The sequence below is a fragment of the Piliocolobus tephrosceles genome, chromosome 4 (genome assembly GCF_002776525.5).
Source record: "Piliocolobus tephrosceles isolate RC106 chromosome 4, ASM277652v3, whole genome shotgun sequence".
NCBI classification, from domain to species: Eukaryota; Metazoa; Chordata; class Mammalia; order Primates; family Cercopithecidae; genus Piliocolobus; species Piliocolobus tephrosceles.
The window spans coordinates 42808030-42830171 of NC_045437.1; the positions used below are offsets into that span (position 1 = coordinate 42808030).

The 22142-nt window shown below is 38.0% G+C and overlaps 1 protein-coding gene across 1 annotated transcript in view; it reads left to right on the plus strand.

The window, feature by feature from the left end:
• Positions 1-15294, plus strand: part of NNT (nicotinamide nucleotide transhydrogenase) — a 104990-nt gene extending 89696 nt beyond the window's left edge. Inside the window, exons 20-22 of the mRNA XM_023216413.3 lie at positions 9923-10041; positions 12412-12527; positions 14055-15294. Of these exons, the coding sequence (XP_023072181.1) occupies positions 9923-10041; positions 12412-12527; positions 14055-14204 (385 nt within the window). The 3' untranslated portion in view covers positions 14205-15294. The remainder of the gene's footprint in view (positions 1-9922; positions 10042-12411; positions 12528-14054) is intronic.
• Positions 15295-22142: the final 6848 nt, after the last annotated feature.

The window sequence follows — 22142 nt, forward strand, 5'->3', positions numbered from 1 at the left end:
GTCTACCACTGTAAGGGAGAGTCCTTCATTCTTCCTGTGTTTATTTCTTACTGACTTACGAATCTGTTATCAGTATTGATTCCTGGTTTCCCACTTTCTGCAGGGGGTTATAATCTATTACTATCCTTTCCATTTTGATGTTCAAATAACTTTCTTATTTTTAAACATTTTGTGTCATACGTGCCTTTAAAGCCATGTATATGGCTGGGGTTGTAAATGTCACTCTTGTGCATTTTGCTTTGTGTGCATCCTTCTTTCTCACATATGCAAAGATTACACAAATTCAGGCCTTTCCTCTTTTTTAAAAAATTGAATTGTTATTATACTTAAGTAAGCTCTATTTATTTATTTTTTTCTGGATATGTTATTTTTTTCTTAGTGCTTCTTTTATTGTCCCTGAACCTGAGGGATTATTCAGCTATCTCCACCATAGAAGACAAGGTTAAAAGTCTGGAACTTGATGAAAACAGTGATGGTTATTTGTAAACTCAGGCACCTTAGAAACTTCCATTCATCATGTCTTTTCTCAAATTCCTGGCCATCAGTAGGCTTGGGAGTATATTTTGGTTATTTCAATATAATGCATTTTCTTTCTAAATCTATTTTTAATTTTCATGCTTAAACCTGCATATAAAAAGATAGGAGGTTTAGATTTGAGGTTTAGAAAAATGCCTCTTATTTAATGAGCATGCACTTTGATTGCTGGAGAAAATTTTTTCCAAATATTTTCTTATTACCACTGTAAAATATTAAATTTTTAAAGTAGAGATCTCAGCAGAAGAATCCATGTAACATTTTGGAAATGTTTTCTCTGGAGCAGTTTGGAAACAGCTGTAGTAGTACTGAATATAGCTTGTATTACTACATGAAGAGTATGAATATAAATTGTCAGTATTTTGCCTCATTTCATTTGTTGTCAGGAGTGATTGAAACTCTGGTTTGGCACAGATAATGACATTAGAATAGCAATGTTCGGTTAAAAAAATAAACAATCTTGTTTCTAGAGAATTAAAAAAAATTCACTTACGTGTTGAACTGTCGTTAACATTGCCAAAAATTATAGAATAATTCATGATTGAAGATCCTAAAACCTGCGTTAAGATGGTGAGGTTGGATAACCACCTAAAACTAATGAATGTCTTTAATTTATTCTCACTTAAGTAAAACTGTCAACAACCCACTGAAGGAAGAGATGCTGGATTCCTTTTAAAATAATCTTGGAGTATAAATAGTTCATTCTGTGCAGTTCATTTCTGCTTGCTATCAGTGCTAATAAAAAATACCTATTTAGTCTTTGTCTCCCATTCCTGACATAAAAAACTTATAAAGCCCTTGGAATTTCCTGTTGGGGACGTCTTTTGTTATTCACAACAAACCCTGTCAACTATACCTGAGTTTATGCTATTAAAGTGAATTTGGCTAGTTAGGCCTAGCCCCATAGCTTCAGGAAGGGGCTAGTTGCCAGAGGTAAAGAACATGTGATTAGAGGGTTGAATCTTTCAGCCCTACCTAGATGGAAAATTATATAAACAGGAGTTCTTTTTTAAACTTTTATTTTAGATTCATGGGTACATATGCAGGTTTGTTATATAGGTAAACTCATCTCAAAGGGTTTGTTGTATAGATTATTTCATCACCCAGGTTTTAAACCTAGTACCCAATAGTTATTTTTGTCGGATTCCCTCCCTCCTCCCTTCTTCTACCCTCAAGTAGGCCCCAGTGTGTTCTTCCCCTCTTTTGTCCATGAGTTCTCATCATTTAGCTCCCACTTATAAATGAGAACATCTGGCATTTGGTTTACTGTTCCTGTGTTAGTTTGCTAAGGATAGTGGCCTCTACTTCTATCCGTGTTCCCATAAAATACATTATCTCATTCTTTTTTGTGGCTGTTGTGTACCAACATTTTCTTTATCCAATCTCTCATTGATGGTCATTTAGGTTAATTTCATGTCTTTGCTATTGTGAATAGTGCTGCAGTGAACATTTGCATGCATGTGTTTTTTTATAGTAGAATGATTTATATTCCTTTGGGTATATACTCAGTAATGGGATTGCTGGGTCAAATGGTAGTTCTGTGTATAGCTCTTTGAGGAATTGCTATACTGTTTTCCACAATGGTTGAACTAACCTACAATCCCACCAACAGTGTATAAGCATTCCCTTTTCTCTGCGATCTCGCCAGGATCTGTTGTTTTTTGACTTTTTAGTAATAGCCATTCTGATTGATGTGAGATGGTATCTCATTGTGGTTTTGACTTGAATTTCTCTAATGGTCAGTGATGTTGAGTTTTTTTTTCATATGATTGTTGGCCATATGTATGTCTTCTTTCGAAAAGTGTCTGTTCATGTCCTTTGCCCACTTTTAATGTGGTTGTTTGTTTGTTTTTTTTGTTTGTAAATTTGTTTTAAGTTCCTTATAGATGCTGGATATTAGGCTTTTATTAGATGCATAGTTTGTAAACATTTTCTCCCATTCTGTAAGCTGTCTTTTTGTTGACAGTTTCTTTTGCTGTGCAGAAACTCTTTAGTTTAATTAGATCCTATTTATCAATTTCTGCTTTTGTTGAATTGCTTTTTGTGTCTTCATTATGAAATATTTGCCTGCTCCTATCTCTAGAATGGTGTTGGCTAGGTTGTCTTCCAGGATTTTTATAGTTTGGGATTTTACATTTAAGTCTTTAATCCATCTTGAGTTAATTTTTGGATATGGCACAAGGAAGGGGTCCAGCTTCAATCTTCTGTGTAAGGTTAGCCAGTTATCCCAGCACCATTTATTGAATAGGGAGTCCTTTCCCCGTGGCTTGATTTTGTCAGCTTTGTTGAAGATCAGATGGTCATAGTTATGTGACCTTATTTCTGGGGTCTCTATTCTGTTCCATTGGTCTATGTGTTGTTTTTGTACCAGTACCATGCTACCTGACTTCAAACTATATTCCAGGGCTGTAGTAAAACTACAGCCCTGGAATATAGTTTTACTACTACAGCCCTGTAGTTTTGCTACAGCCCTGTAATATAGTTTGAAGTCAGGTAGCATGGTACTGGTACAACTTTGCTCTTTTTGCTTAAGATTGCCTTGGCTATTGGGACTCTTTTCTGGTTCCATATGAATTTTAAAATAATTTTTTCTATTAGTTTTCTAATAATTTCTAATAGTTTTCCAGTTCATTCTGTAAAGAATGTCATTGGTAGTTTGATAGGAATAGCACTGAATCTGTAAATCGCTTTGGGCAGTATGGCCACTTTAGTGATATTGATTCTTCCTAACCATGAGCATGGAATGTTTTTCCTTTTTTTTTGTGTCATCTCTGATTTCGTTGAACACTGTTTTGTAATTCTCATTGTAGAGATCTTTCGCTTCCCTGATTAGCTGTATTCCTAGGTATTTTATTATTTTTGTGACACTCGTGAATGGGGTTATGTTCCTGATTTGTCCAGGGTTGGCTGTTATTTGTATATAGGAATGCTAGTGATTTTTATACATTTATTTTGTATCCTAAAAGTTTGCTGAAGTTGTTTATCAGCTAAAGGCGCTTTGGGGCCAAGACTGTGGGGTTTGCTAGGTATAAAATCATGTCATCTCCAAACAGGGATAGTTTGACTTCCTCTTTTCCTATTTGGATGCTCTTTATTTCTTTCTCTTGCCTGATTGCTCTGGCAAAGACTCTTAGTACTATATTGAATAGGAGTGGTGAGAAGAGGGCATCCTTGTCTTACGCTGGTTTTCAAAGAGAATGCTTCCTGCTTCTGCTCATTCAGTATAATGTTGGCCATGGGTTGGTCATAGATGGCTCTTATTATTTTGAGGTATGTTCCTTTAATACCTAGTTTAGTGAGAGTTTTTAACATGAAGGGATATTGAATTTTATTGAAAGCATTTTCTGCATCTATTGAGATAATCTTGTGGTTTCTGTCTTTAGTTCTGTTTGTGTGATGAATCACACTTACTGATTTGCATATGTTGAACTGGCCTTGCATCACTGGGATGAAGGCTACTTGATTGTGGTGTATTAGCTTTTTGATGTGCTGCTGGATTCAGTTTGCAGGTATTTTGTTGAGGATTTTTGCATCAGTGTTCATCAAGGATAAATTGTGTGTGTGTGTGTGTGTGTGTTTATGTGTGTGTGTGTGTTTATGTGTGTGTGTGTGTGTGTCTGACAGATTTTGGTGTCAGAATGATGCTGGCCTTTTAGAATGAGTTGGGGAGGGGTCTCTCCTCCTCAGGTTTTTCGAATCATTTCTGTAGGAATGGTACCAGCTCTTCTTTGTACATCTGGTAGATTTGAGCTGCCAATTCATCAGATCCTGGGCTTTATTTTGATGGTAGACTATTTATTACTGATTCAATTTCTTTATTGGCCTGTTCAGGGAATCAGTTTCTTCTTGGTTCAGTCTTGGGAGGGTGTATGTGTCCAGGAATGTATTCAACTCTTTTAGATTTTCTAGTTTTGTGTGTATAGAGATATTTGATAAAAAAGAATATCTGCACATGCACACGTATGTTTATTGCAGCACTATTTACAATAGCAAAGACTTGGAATCAACCCAAATGTCCATCAGTGACAGACTGGATTAAGAAAACGTGGCATGTATACACCATGGAATACTATGCAGCCATAAAAAAGGATGAGTTCATGTCCTTTGTAGGAACATGGATGCAGCTGGAAACCATCATTCTCAGCAAACTATCGCAAGAACAGAAAACCAAATACTGCATGTTCTCTCTCATAGGTGGGAAGTGAACAATGAGATCGCTTGGACACGGGAAGGGGAACATCACACACTGGGTCCTATTGTGGGGAGCAGGGAGAGGGGAGGGATAGCATTAGGAGGAATACCTAATGTAAATGACGAGTTAATGGGTGCAGCACACTAACATGGCACATGTATACATATGTAACCTGCACATTGTGCACATTATGCACATGTACCCTAGAACTTAAAGTATAATAATAAAAAAAAGAATATCTGTCATTTGATATATTTTTCCTCCAATTAAAAGACCTCTAATAGTAGTTTAGGGTCTTCATTATTAGTTTTAAAGATGTAGAAAACTATTTCTCACTTACCTGGGCAAAATAAATGGCTATCTATAGCTCTTTTCAGGTCTTCTTTTCAGGAAAGGGTCAAGTCTTGTGCTCTTTAACCTCTTCCCTGATGTGCCTATATGAAGAGTGGGGAGGCCTGGCTTGGCAGCAGTTCATGTGAAAAATAACAACACATCTTAAATGATCATAATTTTTGTGTGAGGCAGTAGTGTGTTGTGGTGGCCATAAATGCTAATACAGACTTAGGCTTTATCAATGAAAGATGTGAGGATATGGTTTTCTTACTGCGCCTTAGGCATCTAGATCATGTTTAGCACACTGTATTCACTTTGAGGGACTGAGACTGAAGCCGGGCATTGACAATATAGGATACAGACGACTAGGACAGCAGTAGGTCAGGAAGTCTGTCATTCATTAAATATTTGAAAGGACTGAGGGTGTTTTGCTTAGGAGGAATCCAAGGTATGTTAGTCCATTTTTGTGCTGCTGATAAAGACATACATGAGATTGGGCAATTCACAAAAGAAGGAGGTTTAATGGACTTGCAGTTCCACATGGGTGGGAAGGCCTCACAATCATGGCAGAAGGCAAGGAGGAGCAAGTCACATCTTACGTGGATGGCAGCAAGCCAGAAAAAGAGAGCTTGTGCAGGGAAACTCCTTCTTATAAAACCATCAGGTCTCATGAGACTTATTCACTGTTATGAGAACAGCACAGAAAAGACCTGCCCCCATGATTCAGTTACCTCCCACTGGGGCCCTCCCACAACATGTGGGAATTCAAGATGAGATTTTGGTAGAGACACAGCCAAACTGTATCATTCCACCTCTGGCCCCTCCCAAATCTCATATCCTCACATTTCAAAACCAATCATGCCTTCCCTACCATCCCCCAAAATATTAACTCATTTCAACATTAACTCAAAAGTCCACAGTCCAAAGTCTCATAGGAGACAAGGCAAGTCCCTTCTGCCTATGAGCCTGTAAAATCAAAAGCAAGTTAGTTACTTAGATACATTTGGGTAAATACACCCATTTCAAATGGGAGAAATTGGCCAAAACAAAGGGACTACAGGCCCCATGCAAATTTGAAATCCAGTGGGGCAGTCAAATCTTAAAGCTCAAAAAATGATCTCCTTTGACTCCATGCCTCACATCCAGCTTACAATGATACAAAAAATGGGTTCCCATGGTCTTGGGCAGCTCTGCCCCTGTGGCTTTACAGGGTACAGCCTCCCTCCTGGCTGCTTTCATGGACTGGCATTGAGTTTCTGCAGATTTTCCAGGTGCGCGGTGCAAGCTGTTGGTGGATCTACCACTCTGGGGTCTGGAGGATGGTGACCCTCTTCTCACAGCTCCACTAGGTGGTGCCCGAGTAGGGACTTTATGTGGATGATCCGACCCCACATTTTCCTTCTGCACTGCCCTAGCAGAGGTTCTCTATGAGGGCCCCACCCCCACGGCAAACTTCTGCCTGGGCATCCAGGTGTTTCTATGCATCTTCTGAAATCTAGGCGGAGGTTCCCAAACCTCAATTCTTGACTTCTGCACACACGTAGGCTCAACACCATGTGGAAGCTACCAAGGCTTGGGGCTTCCACCCTCTGAAGCAACAGCCCAAGCTATACCTTGGCCCCTTTTAGTCACGACTCAAGCAGCTGGGACACAGGGCATCAAGTCCCTACACTGCACACAGCAGAGGGACCCTGGGCCTGGCACATGAAACCATTTTTTCCTCCTAAACCTCTGGGCCTTTGATGGGAGGGACTGCTGCAAAGGTCTCTGACATGCCCTGGAGACATTTTCCCCATGGTCTTGGGGATTAACATTAGGCTCCTCATTACTTATGTAAGTTTCTATAGCTGGCTTGAATTTCTCCTCAGAAAATGGGATTTTTCTTTTCTATCACATTGTCAGGCTGCAAATTTTCCAAACTTTTATGCTCTGTTTGCTTTCTAAAACTGAATGCCTTTAACAGCACCCAAGTCAGCACTTGAATGATATGCTGCTCAGAAATTTCTTCTGTGAGATATTCTAAATTATCTTGCTCAAGTTCAAAGTTCTGCACACCTCTAGGGCAGGGGTAAAATGCCATCATTCTCTTTGCTAAAACATAACAAGAGTCACCTTTGCCCTAGTTCCCAACAAGTTCCTCATCTCCATCTGAGACCACCTCAGCCTGGATTTCATTGTCCATAACATTATCAGCATTTTGATCAAAGCTGTTCAACAAGTCTCTGGGGAGTTCCAAACTTTCCCACATTTTCCTGCCTTCTTCTGAGCCCTCTAAACTGTTCCAACCTCTGCCTGTTACCCAGTTCCAAAGTTGCTTCCACATTTTTGGGTATCTTTTCAACAGCACCCTACTCCCAGTACCAGTTTACTATATTAGTCCATTTTCATGCTGCTGATAAAGACATACCTGAGACTGGGCAATTTATATAAGAAGGAGGTTTAATGGACTTACAGTTCCACATGGCTGGGAAGGTCTCACATTCATGGCGGAAGGCAAGGAGGAGCAAGTCACATCTTACGTGGATGGTGGCAGGCAAAAAAAGGAGAGCTTGTGCAGGGAAACTCCTTCTTATAAAATCATCAGGTCTTGTGAAACTTATTCACTATCATGAGACCAGCATGGGAAAAGATCTGCCCCCATGATTCGATTACTTTCCACCAGGTCCCTTCTACAACACATGGGAATCAAGATGACATTTGAGTGGGAACACAGCCAAACCATATCACTAGGATAGCTGACAGGAATCTGCAAATGAAAGAGGTTGTAGATTCATTATGGTTCCAGATGGCACAACTATAGACCTTGGAAAACAATGAGATGGAGTTTCTCTTTGGGTATATATGTACCCAAGAGATTATATATATATACACACACACACACAATTTATTTATCTTTGGCTTAATATGAATACATTATATATTATATAATATATAACATATTAAGACTGAATATATTAATATATGAATATATATATGGCAAATCCTCAAATAATGTCATTTTGTTCACTATCATTTTGTTAGCACTTTGATGAGAAAAAAAAAAACAATTCCCAGCTGGGGCTATTGTCACTGTGGGGTCTGCACATTCTCACCATGCTTGCATGGGTTTTCTCTGGATTCTCTGCTTTCCTCTCATATCTCCAAGACGTTCATGTTAAGTGAATTGGTGTGTCCATGTGGTCCCAGTCTGAGTGAGTGTGGGTGTCTGGGAGTGCGCACTGCAATGAGATGGTGTCCTGTCCAGATCTGGTTCCTGCCTTGGGTAAATGATTACTGTATTTGATCTTATTAATCTTTCCTAACTGTATGTATAGCTCACATTTACTTCAATGTTTACTACTAGAAGTGTTTTGGTCTTTATTTAGAAGTTTGGGGATATTTTTGTGGCCAGAAATATGCTGTAGGAACTTAACTCTTGTTTATATCAATTAGCCTAGAGTAAAATTGGTTTCATTATATCTTGTTTCACTTAAAGTTGCACTTTCTAAAAATTTGCACTTTCTAAGAACTTATGGATAAGTGAGGACTTACTGTATATGAATGAATATATTACTATATGAATATGCATACATACACAATATACACATACTTGCACACACATGCACACATATGTGTGTGTGTCTGTGTGTATATATATGTAGTCTAGTAATGGATTAGACCTTAGAAGGGTCACTGAAGGTATTTAAGCTGAGGCTGGATGGATCTCTTCCAAGAGATAGTATAAACTGCTTTTCTTTTTGGATTCATTCATTCATTAATTCGTTCACTTCTTATGGAGCCTTTTCTGTGTGCCACACACTGCTCCTAGTACTGTGGAGACAGATAAATACTGGGAAAGAAGTTGGATTAAAATACTTTAAAGACCTCATTATATCTGTGGTCAAAAGAAGTTGCTTGATGCTTTGATGTCCTTTACCCTAAGTGTAGAGCTCTGCTTGTGTATTACCCACTCTGTGTTTTAGATGCTTCTGTGTGTTCCCATCACATGTCTTCTGTGATGTGGAGTAGTACTTTATATCATTCTCTGAGTGGCTGTAGGCTTTAACTTCGTGTGTATGACAATATTTTACCTCCGTACCTTTTTTGTTTTGCTTGCGACAAATTCTTGCTCTGTCACCCAGGCTGGAGTGCAGTGGCACAATCTTAGCTCACGGCAATCTCCTCCTCCTGGGTTCAAGCGATTCTCCTGCCTCAGCCTCCTGAGGAGCTGGGATTACAGGCACCCGCCATCGTGCCTGGCTAATTTTTGTATTTTTAGTAGAGATGGGGTTTTGCTATGTTGGCTAGGCTGGTCTTGAACTCCTGACCTCAAGTGATCTGCCTATCTTGGCCTTCCAAAGTGCTGGGATTACAGGCATGAGCCACCATGCCCAGTCATCTCCCTACCTTTGAACAAAGAGGTTAAAGTTGAATGTGAAGTCAGCTTGTGATAGAATAATGTTGATTTTTCATGGGAAACATTTAATTCCAGGCTAGGTGAATAGGTTTTTAAAGATTCAGTATTTACCAGAAAGTATGAGAGAACACAATGCTTTTTAAATGTAAGGTGATATTATTTATTAACATTATTGGAAGTTCACTGCACTGCAAGCATATATGGAAGAGTCTGGCTCCAAAGTTATGCTTTTATTTTTCTGAGGAAAGTTATAGTTTCTCCACACTAAGATACTGAATCTTCAACTTCAATATCTGTAAATTGACTGTATATCTGGACTACTTCTGTTTCATTCTGTAGAGATCAGATAGTATCAGAAAAAAGCAGAGATGCAAAGAGCAAAGTGTGCAGATTTAGAGGTGATATTGGGGTCTCTGTACATTATGTCCTGTCAAGTAAAGCCAGCTGTTCATTTGTTTCATGTCTAGGTTTGGAATTCACCCAGTTGCAGGCCGCATGCCTGGTCAGCTTAATGTGCTGCTGGCTGAGGCTGGAGTGCCATATGATATTGTGTTGGAAATGGATGAGATCAACCATGATTTTCCAGGTAAGTGATGGGGGCAATGGTGAAGTTTGAATATTCTTACTGTGAATAAAGCAGTGCAGATTTGGGATATAAATTGTAGATTCAGTGAAGACTGACTAGTCAGATGAAAAAGAACTTATACTTGATAGATATTCAGTTGAAATTAAATAAGTGAAAGATAGTATTGAATAAGGTACAAAAGATTCATAAACAGCACAGGTAAATTTTTTTCCCCTGTGAAGAACTGAAGGATGGTGAAAACCTTGGGGTATAGTATAGAAATACCGAAGACTGGGAATCTGGGCAGACCTGGCTTTTGAATCCAGATCCTGATTCTCAGTAGCTTGTTACCCAACCTCAGGCTCTTTGTTTATGAGTGCTTCTGTTGATAATTTAGTGTCTGATTCTTGCCAGTCTCTGAGATTTTACTGGTTTCCAATTGTACTAATGTATGACTGGTGAAGTAGTTTTCTCTTTCTTTTCTTTTTAAAAGGTACTAGAATTTCCCTAGATAAGGTGCTGTACTTTATAGCTGTCATAGGGTAGATGTTGAATGGTAATGACATTTGGCCCAGGCCTATGCTTGTTAAAATTAAACCATTTCCCTCTGGCAAATATCCACTGTAAACTTAAAAAATGCTGTTTATTAGAAAAAGTAATGAAATTATGTGTATGTCTAGATTCACATGGCATTTTTGGCAACATTCTAAGGTAGTTTATATTGCAGTTCTTAAAGAGAAAACTTAGGCCATTTTAATTTTATGTCCCTTTTCAGATTCTGTTGTTGTTAAATTATGTGTAACACCAGCCAGTTCCAGGAATTATGGACATGACTTTAATGCAGATTTTGAGACCATTGTCTTGACATCAGACAGCATCTCAAGGGGTCATCTTATTTTATTTTTATGTATCTTTTTTTAACTTTTATTGTAGATTCGTGGGTACGTGTGCAGGTTTGTTACATGGTTATATTGTGGGATGCTGAGGGTTAGATGTAGTGAGCATAGTACCCCACAATTTTTCAACCCTTGCCCATGTCTCTCCCACCCCATTCTGGTAGTCTCCAGGTTCTATTGTTGCCATATTTATGTCCCTGAGTACCCAGTGTTTAGCTCTCACTTATAAGTGAGAATGTGCGGTATTTGGTTTTCTGTTCCTGTGTTAATTTGCTTAGGATAATGACCTCCAGCTGTTTCCATGTTGCTGGAAAGGACATGATTTCCATCTTTTTTATGGCTGTGTAGTGTTCCATGGTGTATATGTACCACATTTTCTTTATCCAGTGCACCGTTGATCGACACCTAGGTTGATTCTATGTCTTTGCTATTGTGAATAGTGCTGCAATGAACGTGCTAGTGAATGTGTCTTTTGGTAGAAAGATTTGTTTTCTTTTGGATATGTACACAGTAGTGGGATTGCTAGGTCACGTAGAAGTTCTAAGTTCTTTGAGAAATCTCCAAACTGCTTTCCACAGTGGCTGAACTAATTTACATTTCCACAAACAGTGTGTAAATCTTCCTTTTTCTCCACAGCCTTGCCAGCATCTGTTATTTTTTTGACTTTTATTAATAGCCATTCTGACTGGTGTGAGATAGTAATTTCACTGTGGTTTTGCTTTGCATTTCTCTTATGTTTAGTGATGTTGAACATTTCTTCATGTTTGTTGACCACTTGTATGTCTTCTTTTGAGAAATGTCTGTTCATGTCTTTTGCCCATTTTAAAAATGTATGTGTTTTTTTTGCTTGTTAAGTTCCTTATAGATTCTGGATATTAGACCTCTGTCCAATGCATGCGTAATTTGTGAATATTTTCTCTCATTCTGTAGCTTGTCTGTTTACTCTCTTGTTAGTTTCTTTTGCTAGGCAGAAGCTCTTTAGTTTAATTAGTTCTCACTTGTCAATTATTGCATTGTTGCAATTGCTTCTGAGGACTTAGTCATAAATTTTTCCCAAGGCTGATGTTCAGAATGGTGTTTCCTAGGTTTTCTTCTTTGATTCTTATAGTTTGAGGTTGAAGTGGTCATTTTAAAGGTTGAAAGTGGAATGCAAATTTCGTAAAATCATGTGACACTATAGCAAGATCATTTTGAGATCAAAAAAGGGTTATAAAGTCAGATTAGTTAGATTTATTGAGAGGGGAGAAGCATAATAATGCAGGCTTTAGTCAAGATAGTCAAGTTCAAATGCAAAACCTACTGCTTTTTAGCTGTGTGACGTTGGCTGAGTTGCTTCACCTCTCTGATAAAGTTCCTTGTAAAGTGCCTGACACAAGTGTGAATCCTATATTTTTGTTATTGTTATTATAAAGTAAAGATCACTATAATTTGTCTGAAAATATGTAAGAGTGACCTTTTGAGTTTTGTATTCTTTCTTTTTTCTTTTATTATATAGATACTGATTTGGTCCTTGTAATTGGAGCTAATGACACTGTTAATTCAGCAGCTCAAGAAGATCCCAACTCTATTATTGCAGGCATGCCAGTCCTTGAGGTCTGGAAATCAAAGCAGGTAAAGTTTCAGTCTTGTATTTCATTCTGATAATCAAAGGTTACTTAAAATACACCCACAGAACTTTCTTTGATCATTTGATAAGAAATGATGATGCCTTCTAGGAGGTCCAGGACTGAGAGCATGTTTAGGGCCCAGTTTCCTATGTCCAGCTTCTGTCTGTTCTCTGGCCACCAGAGAACCTGAGTGAATGCCCTAATCACAAGTAGAACCAGATGAGATTATGTGGGTGGATTAACAAAATCTGTAACCACAGCTGAAAAAAGAGCTGTGAGCTTTTGTAATGAGTCTGGCTAAATTCCAGATGGAGTCCTGTGAAGCAGATGGCTTCCCTCTGGGACAGGGAGTCAGTATCAATCGCCTTCATATACCAAGATGAGCATATTTTTTTCATTTAACTTTCTGAAAGGGAATTTATAAGTTGTTATAGAGTGTCTAGCAGGAAGGTAATTTAGAAATCCAAACAATAACGTGGCATAAGGAAGCAAGCTTCAAACATGTATATTACTTCTGAAAAAGCTAATTGCTAGATTTTAGATAACTCAAAGGCTTGTAAATTTTCCTCTGCCTCAGCAGTAGGCACATTTTACCACTACTGAGGCTCCTCTGCATTTAAAAAATCATAATAACATAATGTACATTTCCATTTAATTTTGTTTCTTTTTATTATAAATATGAGAGTTTAAAACTTAGTATTTGTGATGAGTGAGTAGACATAAAATATACTTGTTCATGTGTGTATGAAAAGTTGTATCAGTAGTCAATATTTGAGAATTTGTGAAGTGCATTACTATACTAATGCTATAAGAAAAAGAATACATTTGCACTGCTTCTATTTTTTGATAGATTACATGTCCTAGTAGACCACAGAAAAGCTTTTCATTTCATTAAGAACTGACTTGATATTCAGCAGGACAGCAACATCCATAACTCATGTCATTGTAAATGTCTATAACATATCAATATTATACATTGACTTACATCTTCCATTTTGATTCATAAGAACATTCTGTTAGTTATTAGCTCTGTTACTGTGAGAAGCTGGATTGCTCTTTGGGCTTTTATCCTAGAACTTCCTGATATACTTTAAAGTCATAGAAAAGAATAACATAGTTTTCCCACTCAACCTCATCTGTTTTAGAATTTGTAGTGGAAACTTATGCACTAAACTTGTTTTCTTTAGCACATTCATAGAAAAACGCTTATTTTGCTGACTAGAAAATGGTATACATGGTCTTTATAGAGAAAAAAGCACTAAGAAGAAAATAATTGTAATCTTGTCACTCAGAGATAAATTATTAACATGACTTTTTCTCTAATGGATATAAGAATAAGGGCACACTTAAGTATTAAAGATAATACAATGTAAACATATGTTAAAAATACTTCTTGTGTAAAGTCCCTGCACTAAATAATTAGTAGTGGTACATGCCTTGTTCAAAGGTAGTGAAGAACAATGTTTGTGTGCCTAACATGTCCTAGACAGGTCTGTTAAATACACTATGCCATTTTATCTCTGGTTCTCAGGTGATTGTTATGAAGAGGTCTTTGGGCGTTGGCTATGCTGCAGTGGACAATCCAATCTTCTACAAACCTAACACGGCCATGCTTCTAGGTGATGCCAAGAAAACATGTGATGCGCTCCAGGCGAAAGTTAGAGAATCCTATCAGAAGTAAATATTAAGGATCAAGCTGTTGGCTAATAAAGCCACCTCTGCAGTTGTGGGAACAGGAAAGTAAAGTATCAGTATATATGGTGATGTACATCTGTAGCAAAGCTCTTGGAAGAAAAGGAAGACTGAAGAAAGCAAAGCAAATACTGTATAGAGAGATTTTTCAAAAGCAGTGATCCCTCAATTTTAAAAAAGGATTGAAAATTCTAAATGTCTTTCTGTGCATATTTTTTCTGTTAGGAATCAAAAGTATTTTATAAAAGGAGAAAGAACAACCTCATTTTAGATGTAATCCTGTTGGATTTTTTATGCCTCCTCAGTAACCAGAAATGTTTTAAGAAACTAAGTGTTTAGGATTTCAGGACTTAACATTATACATGGCTCTGAAATATCTGACACAATGTAAACATTGCAGGCACCTGCATTTTGTTTTTTTTCCAACAAATGTGACTAATTTGAAACTTTTATGAACTTCTGAATTGTCCCCTTGCGATTTAACCACAGTTTGAATTAACCATATCAAATCAGTTTTAATTTTTTAAACTGTACCTCAGAGTCTATATTTCAAGGGCATATTTTCTCACTACTATTTTAATACATTAAAGGACTAAATAATCTTTCAGAGATGCTGGAAACAAATCATTTGCTTTATATGTTTCATTAGAACACCAATGAAACATACAACTTGAAAACTAGTAATAGTTGTATTTTAGAAAATCCCATTTCTAATTGGAGATCTCTTTAATTTCAATCAACTTATAATGTGTAGTACTGTATTAAGTGCACTTGAGTGGAATTCAACATTTGACTAATAAAATGAGTTCATCGTGTTGGCAAGTGATGTAGCAATTATCTCTGGTGACAAAAGAGTAAAATCAAATATTTCTGCCTGTTATAAATATCAAAGGAAGACCCGCTACTATGAAATAGATGACATTAATCTGTCTTCACTGTTTATAATAGGGATGGATTTTCTTTCAAATCAGTTTGTGTTTTGAGGTCTTATGTAATTGATGACATTTGAGAGAAATGGTGGCTTTTTTTAGCTACCTCTTTGTTCATCTAAGCACCAGTAAAGATCATGTCTTTTTATACAAGTCTAGATTTTCTTTGTGACTTTGCTACTGTGCCTAAAGCTCTAAATATAGGTGAATGTGTGATGAATACTCAGATTATTTGTCTCTCTATGTAATTAATTTGATACTAAGTTTCTCAAAAAATTATTAACACATGAAAGACAATCTCTAAACCAGAAAAAGAAGTAGTACAAATTTTGTTACTGTAATGCTCGTGTTTAGTGAGTTTAAAACACACAGTATCTTTTGGTTTTATAATCAGTTTCTATTTGGCTGTGCCTGAGATTAAGATCTGTGTGTGTGTGTGTGTGCACGCGTGCATGTATGGTAAAGCAGAAAAGACTTTTTTTAAAGTTTTAAGTGATAAATGCAATTTGTTAATTGATCTTAGGTCACTAGTAAACTCAGGACTGAATTATATCATGAATATTCCATTAGAAGAAAGTAAACACCATCTTTATTCCTGCCCTTTTCCTTCTCTCAAAGTAGTCATAGCTATATCTAGAAAGAAGCAATTTTGATTTCTTGAAAAGGTAGTTCCTACACTCAGTTTAAACTAAAGATAATCATACTTGGATTTATTAATTTATTTTTGTCATAGTAACATTTTAAATTTATATATATTTTTACTTAGTATGATCTTACTCTTTGCTATTTGCCAATCCTTTGTCATCAATTGTGTTAAGTGAATTGAAAAGTCGTGCTCTGTTCATTTTATTTTACTTTTTTGGTTAGGATATTTAAAGGATTTTTGTATATGTAATTTCTTAAATTAATATTCCAAAAGGTTAGTGGACTTAGATTATAAATTATGGCAAAAATCTAAAAACAACAAAAATGATTTTTATACATTCTGTTTCATTATTCCTTTTTCCAACAAGTCATACAATTGGTAGATATGACTTATTTTATTTTTGTACTATTCACTATATCGTTTTGATATTTAAGTATCAATAATTTTAAAAAATTTATTGTACGTTATAGTCTGTCACCAAAAAAAAAAAAAAAAAAAAAAAAATTATCCATAGGTAGTGAAATGCTAATGTTGATTTGTCTTTTAGGGCTTACTAACTATCCTTTATTTTCTCATTTGTCTTAAATTAGGAGTTTGTTTTTAAATTATTCATCTAAGCAAAAAATGTATATAAGTAAATGTATAATTTTTACACATTATATATGTTTATATTGCTACCCATGTATCTTTCTGGACAGTTTTCTAACATGTAGACTCTATCATTTTATATTCTCTTTTTTTCTAGGGATTAGAATAGAGAGGACTAATGGAGACTAACAATATCTTCATGCAGTAGGCTTTTAGCCCTTTACTGAGTCAGGAAATATCAGTTAAGTATTTGGTAATGAATTTGGAAAGTGAACGGTGGCCTTTCTGATTCTACCCAAGTCATGACCCTAACTTTTAGATTTTGCCATATTCTTGCATCCAATATAAATATAAAATATATTATTTATCAGTAAACTTTAAGGTTTCATACAATTTATCTGATCCCAAAGCTTCATTCTTTAAAAGTAGTAACTTGTGACTCATATGTTCATCTAACCGAGGGACAAATTTTCTAGTCCCTGAGGCATAAGTCTTGTGACTTAAAGCATTTGAGTACTGGAAAGCTCTTTTGTGTAACTAGGAAGAATAGTCCAAATATCTAATTTATAGTTCACCAGTTTTTGAGAGCATTTGCCAACAAATATTATTCGGTGAGAATAGTAAACAACAACAAAAACCCAAAACCCTTCCCTTCAGTGGCAGCAACTTGCATAATCCAGCTGTTCTTTAGATTCTCAAAGGAAAGAAGAATTAGGCTAATTAACAAGGAGGAAAAGAATTTTTCTAAGTGAAACTTTTAAAGTATTGTTTAGTAAAGTAGCAGAAATGGTCACATTTGGATTTCAAAGCACTCCGAGTTCTTAAACTTTTGTCTCTTAGAAGTTACATATTAGGCTGAGGAATTGAACTTTTTAAAAATTATTTAAGTGAATTAGAGGCATTTAGCGTGGCATATGTTGTAATTCTGAGTGGAAATCTTTTGAATATTGGCAACAAAATGATGTATATGATGAGAACAGTAATTAGAGCAACCAATATTTGAAACTCCTATATATAATGATTAAGATAGTGGTAGAAAAAAATAGACCATAGAAGATAATTTATTTGGGGAAACAGTAGAGAATCCTAACGGAATGGTAGACAAAGCTAAGAACTTTAAAAGTTGAAACCCTAAATAGTGGGGAGATATTACATCACTGTCATGTTGATTGTGAATGCATATGACTGCCTCATCATTCTATGGAAAATATTTGTACTTCATGTTTTGCCGAAGATTACTGCCTTGAGCTCTGCCTTCCAGTTATTGCCAAAAGCATATTTATGAAGGATAACACTAGTGTAAAAATTGCCTAAAAGATATAGAGTCCAGTTTGTCCCTGGATGTTTCATATTTTATCCATAGACAAAACCAGATCTTCAGAGAGCTGGACAGTTAGGCCACATTGTTTGGGTCACTGTGAAAAACAGACATAAAGACATTGGAATGAAGAGAGTCAAAGTGATCTTGCTGGCCTAAAGTGACTGTGAATTCAGAGGGGAGTCCACATGGCAGCAATAGGCTAGTGGCAAGGAGAAGTGGTTGTCATGGACTTGGAGAAGAATTGAGGAAGGGGATGTGGATTTGGGGGAATGTAGGTGACACTTAGGATGATGGTGGCTAGTTCTTTCCCCCCATGGAGACAAGTGAAAAGGAAGTGGGAGCCCAGAGCAAGGAAGTGGGGGATGCTTAAGTTTCCCTATGTAAAGATGGAATATGAAGATCTAATAAACTTTTTGTCATCCTCCTTCCTGTTGCATTTGGGAATATGAAAAATACAAAGTATCAGTGTGATATGATGTAGGGAATAATAAAAACCTTTGGAAAAGGACCATTTAGAAATTGAAATAACCCCATTTTTTTTCTATTCTCTTACTTCATTTTTGGTTTACTATGGGAAAAGCAGAACTCAGGAATGTCTACAGTCAGGGATAGAATTAGACTCCACCAGTGAAGTCTAATTTCACTTCATATTTTGCCAGTGATTACCACCTTGTGTTATGCTTTTCAGTGTCTTTCTGGAACTGATTTTTTAAAAGCCAGTGAGTTATTATTAGTCAGACTTGTCTTTTTTTTTTTTCCCCTCCCATTTAGGGGGTGCACTTTTCACAAAAATACAGTGATTAGTGCTAATGGAGCAGGGTCCAGTGCCTGGCTAATTCTCTTTAGACTTTGTGATTCTAGTCCCCAGTTAGACACATGGAGGCAACAGCATCAGTGGGTTAGAACTAAAAGGTCATGTCTAAAACTCTCCAGAGAAAAGGGAGAATGTGAGACTAAATAACCCCTTTGTGCTATGAGAGGAGGGAGATAATTTCGTCCCCAGATGGATGAAGCAGAATTTCATCCCTTATCTTTAGGATGATTTGTCACTAGTCTGAGTTTAATGGAACACTGTGCTTCAGAAATCATTTCTTCTAGAAAGAGCCTTTTAAAACTTTACTGACTCATGGAAGATTTTGTGTCCTTAAATTATAGCTAACTCTCTGGTTTTGTCCCATTAGGATATATATGGGCATGGAAGCTTACACATAGTTCAGGTCCACATCCTTGTATCTGATTGGGAGTAATTGCCCCATGAGCGCTGGGTACAGTTATAGTAACTAGGAAGTGTGTTTTTTTAAGGATTAGAATCACCATTGTAAATGAGACCAATAGAACATTCAAAGACTATAACACAGAAATCGTATGGGGATACTATATGTGTAAGGATTTCAGAATATCTGTCCTGGCTTCAGTCCTCGTTGTAATGCGTCTTTCCCAGAATACTATTTTATACATGCTGCTCCAAAGGGTGGATTTTAGTGATGAACTCAGTATGAATATTTAGATGGTGGCATTGTTATGAAAGGTGTTACTGTTTTCTAAAAAATGAATCAATTTTGGTTATGATTACATTTCTAGAGTGTATTGCCTCTTGATAAATTAAGCACAAAGGCATATATATAAATATGTATAAACACATATATAATATATATTATGTGTATATATATTATGTAAATAAATATACATATATAACCATGCCAGGTGGAGGAAGGGGAATGTATACTATATATGTTTCTCATTGACTTCTGTTCAAGACTCGTTATCTGGAATTTTATTCTGGCTCAATTTTTTTTTTCCTTTTTTTTCTTTTTTTCTTTTTTTATTATTATACTTTAAGTTCTAGGGCACATGTGCATAACGTGCAGGTTTGTTACATATGTATACTTGTGCCCTGTTGGTGTGCTACACCCATCAACTCGTCAGCACCCATCAATTCGTCATTTATATCAGGTATAACTCTCAATGCAATCCCTCCCTCTCCCCCCTCCCCATGATAGGCCCCGGTTTGTGATGTTCCCCTTCCCGAGTCCAAGTGATCTCATTGTTCAGTTCCCACCATTGAGTGAGAACATGCAGTGTTTGGTTTTCTGTTCCTGTGATAGTTTGCTAAGAATGATGGTTTCCAGCTGCATCCATGTCCCTACAAAGGACGCAAACTCATGCTTTCTTATGGCTGCATAGTATTCCATGGTGTATATGTGCCACATTTTCTTAATCCAGTCTGTCACTGATGGACATTTGGGTTGATTCCAAGTCTTTGCTATTGTGAATAGTGCCGCAATAAACATACATGTGCATGTGTCTTATAGCAGCATGATTTGTAATCATTTGGGTATATCCCCAGTAACGGGATACCTGGGTCATATGGTACATCTAGTTCTAGATCCTTGAGGAGTCGCCATACTCTTTTCCATAATGGTTGAACAGTTTACAATCCCACCAACAGTGTAAAAGTGTTCCTATTTCTCCACATCCTCCCCAGCACCTGTTGTTTCCTGACTTTTTAATGATTGCCATTCTAACTGGTGTGAGATGGTATCTCATTGTGGTTTTGATTTGCATTTCTCTGACAGCGAGTGAAACTTCCAGTTTCCTCCCTGCTGGCAAGCAGGGCAGGGGGTTGCTGGTGGACGAGGGTTAGGACATTCACTGGCCTAATGTCCTGATGCCTTGGGGCTCGGGGACCTTGCGGACACCTGTTGGCATAGTGTCCTGCCTTGCCACACTTATAGCAGGCTCCTTTCTAGCAGTGGCCTTTCTCCTTTCTAGCAGTGGCCTTGGAGTCTGTGGGGTATGTGCTCTCTGGTCTGGGGTTATGACTGGGCTGTAAAGCCGCTGCTAGGAGCTGTAACTTCTGTTCAAGGCAAGCCTGCCGTCTCCTCTCTGGAGCTATAGACCTTAAAGGCTAATTTAACCAGGTCTTGTATTGGTGTCTGAGGACCATCCTCTACCTTTTGAAGTTTTTTATGAATGTCAGGAGCTGATTGAGAAATGAAATAAGACGCCAAAATGGTGGCCCCTGTAGGGAGGCCGGATCTAACTGGGTATACTGGGTTAGAACCTCAGTCAGTTTAGGGTAGAGGTTAGGATAACCTGGAGGTCATGCCAAGTTAAGTCATAGGCCTGACAAAGGTGTCTAAATTCCTTTATGTATATGGTAGGATTAGCTGAGAAATCACCTAAACGCTTCTCAATTTTGGAAAGATCGGCCAATGAAAAAAGGACATGTACTCTGACTACCCCCTCCGCCCCAGCCACCTCTCACAAAGGTGCTAACACTGTAGGAGGGTGTGGGCAGAGATAGGGGACTCAAGACAGCCAGTTGGGGGCCCCGAAGGAGGCACGGGACCCAGTGGATTACTAGTAGATAAGGAGGAGGAAGGAGGAGTCTGGATGGGGGGAGGAGGAGGAGTCTGGGCAGGAAGGGAGGGGGTGGGGAGAGCGGGGAGAGAAGGAGTATAGGGACGAGAGCCTAAGGCCTAAAAGCCTTGTATGTAAATTTCGGACCACTTGCCTAGCCGCTGGCAGAAATTGCTGAGGTCGATCACGCCACAGTGGAAAGGAAAATTAACTACTTCTTCCTAAGGTCTTGTTCAAGCTGTAAGGTTTTTAAATTGGCTAGGAGGCACCCTAAGGGGGTGCTCTTTGGAAATTTGGACTGGGGGTTTCCCATTTGTTTCCTCTTTACCGACACACAATGGACACAATGGAAATGGAAGTGGATCTCTGCCTGGCTTCAAAGCGTCCTTTGGAACCAGCAGAGACAGACTGGAGGCTCTTGAAGCCAAGGTGGAGATTACATTCAGGCGGACGTCTCCGTCCTGAACGGGTCTCCGAGCCACATGGTGGCTCCAAATGGACCTCGGACCTGCGCAGGATTTTGGCCGAGGGACACAATGGACACAATGGAAATGGAAGTGGATCTCTGCCTGGCTTCAAAGTGTCCTTTGGAACCAGCAGAGACAGACTGGAGGCTTTTGAAGCCAAAGTGGAGAGTACCTTCAGGCAGACGTCTCTGTCCTGCAAGGGTCTCCGAAGCCACGTGGTGGCTTCCAAGCCACTTGGTGGCTCAAAATGGACCTCAGACCTGCGCAGGATTTTGGCCGAGGGTGGTAAAGAGGAGACAAGGGCACTTACCCCAGAGAGGCCGTGAGAGTGAGCGAAGCGGGTCTCAGGTCCTGGTCCGTCCGCGGCGTGGAATGAGGAGGAGGAGGCTCCCCGGACCCTGGGGGCCCTGAGGAGGGGTCTCCTCCCGGGTTTCGGCACCATCTGTCTTGTTTTTATATGCCATTTTTACATAGAATTATGAAAGTTAGTTATATAGTCATAATTTGCATTTCCACCCATTCTCTCTGTAAGCAGTTATTGCCATTTTTTTCTCATACACAAAAGCTGTATCTGAGAATGCATCTTCCTTAGGAGCAGAAAAACAGCAGCTTT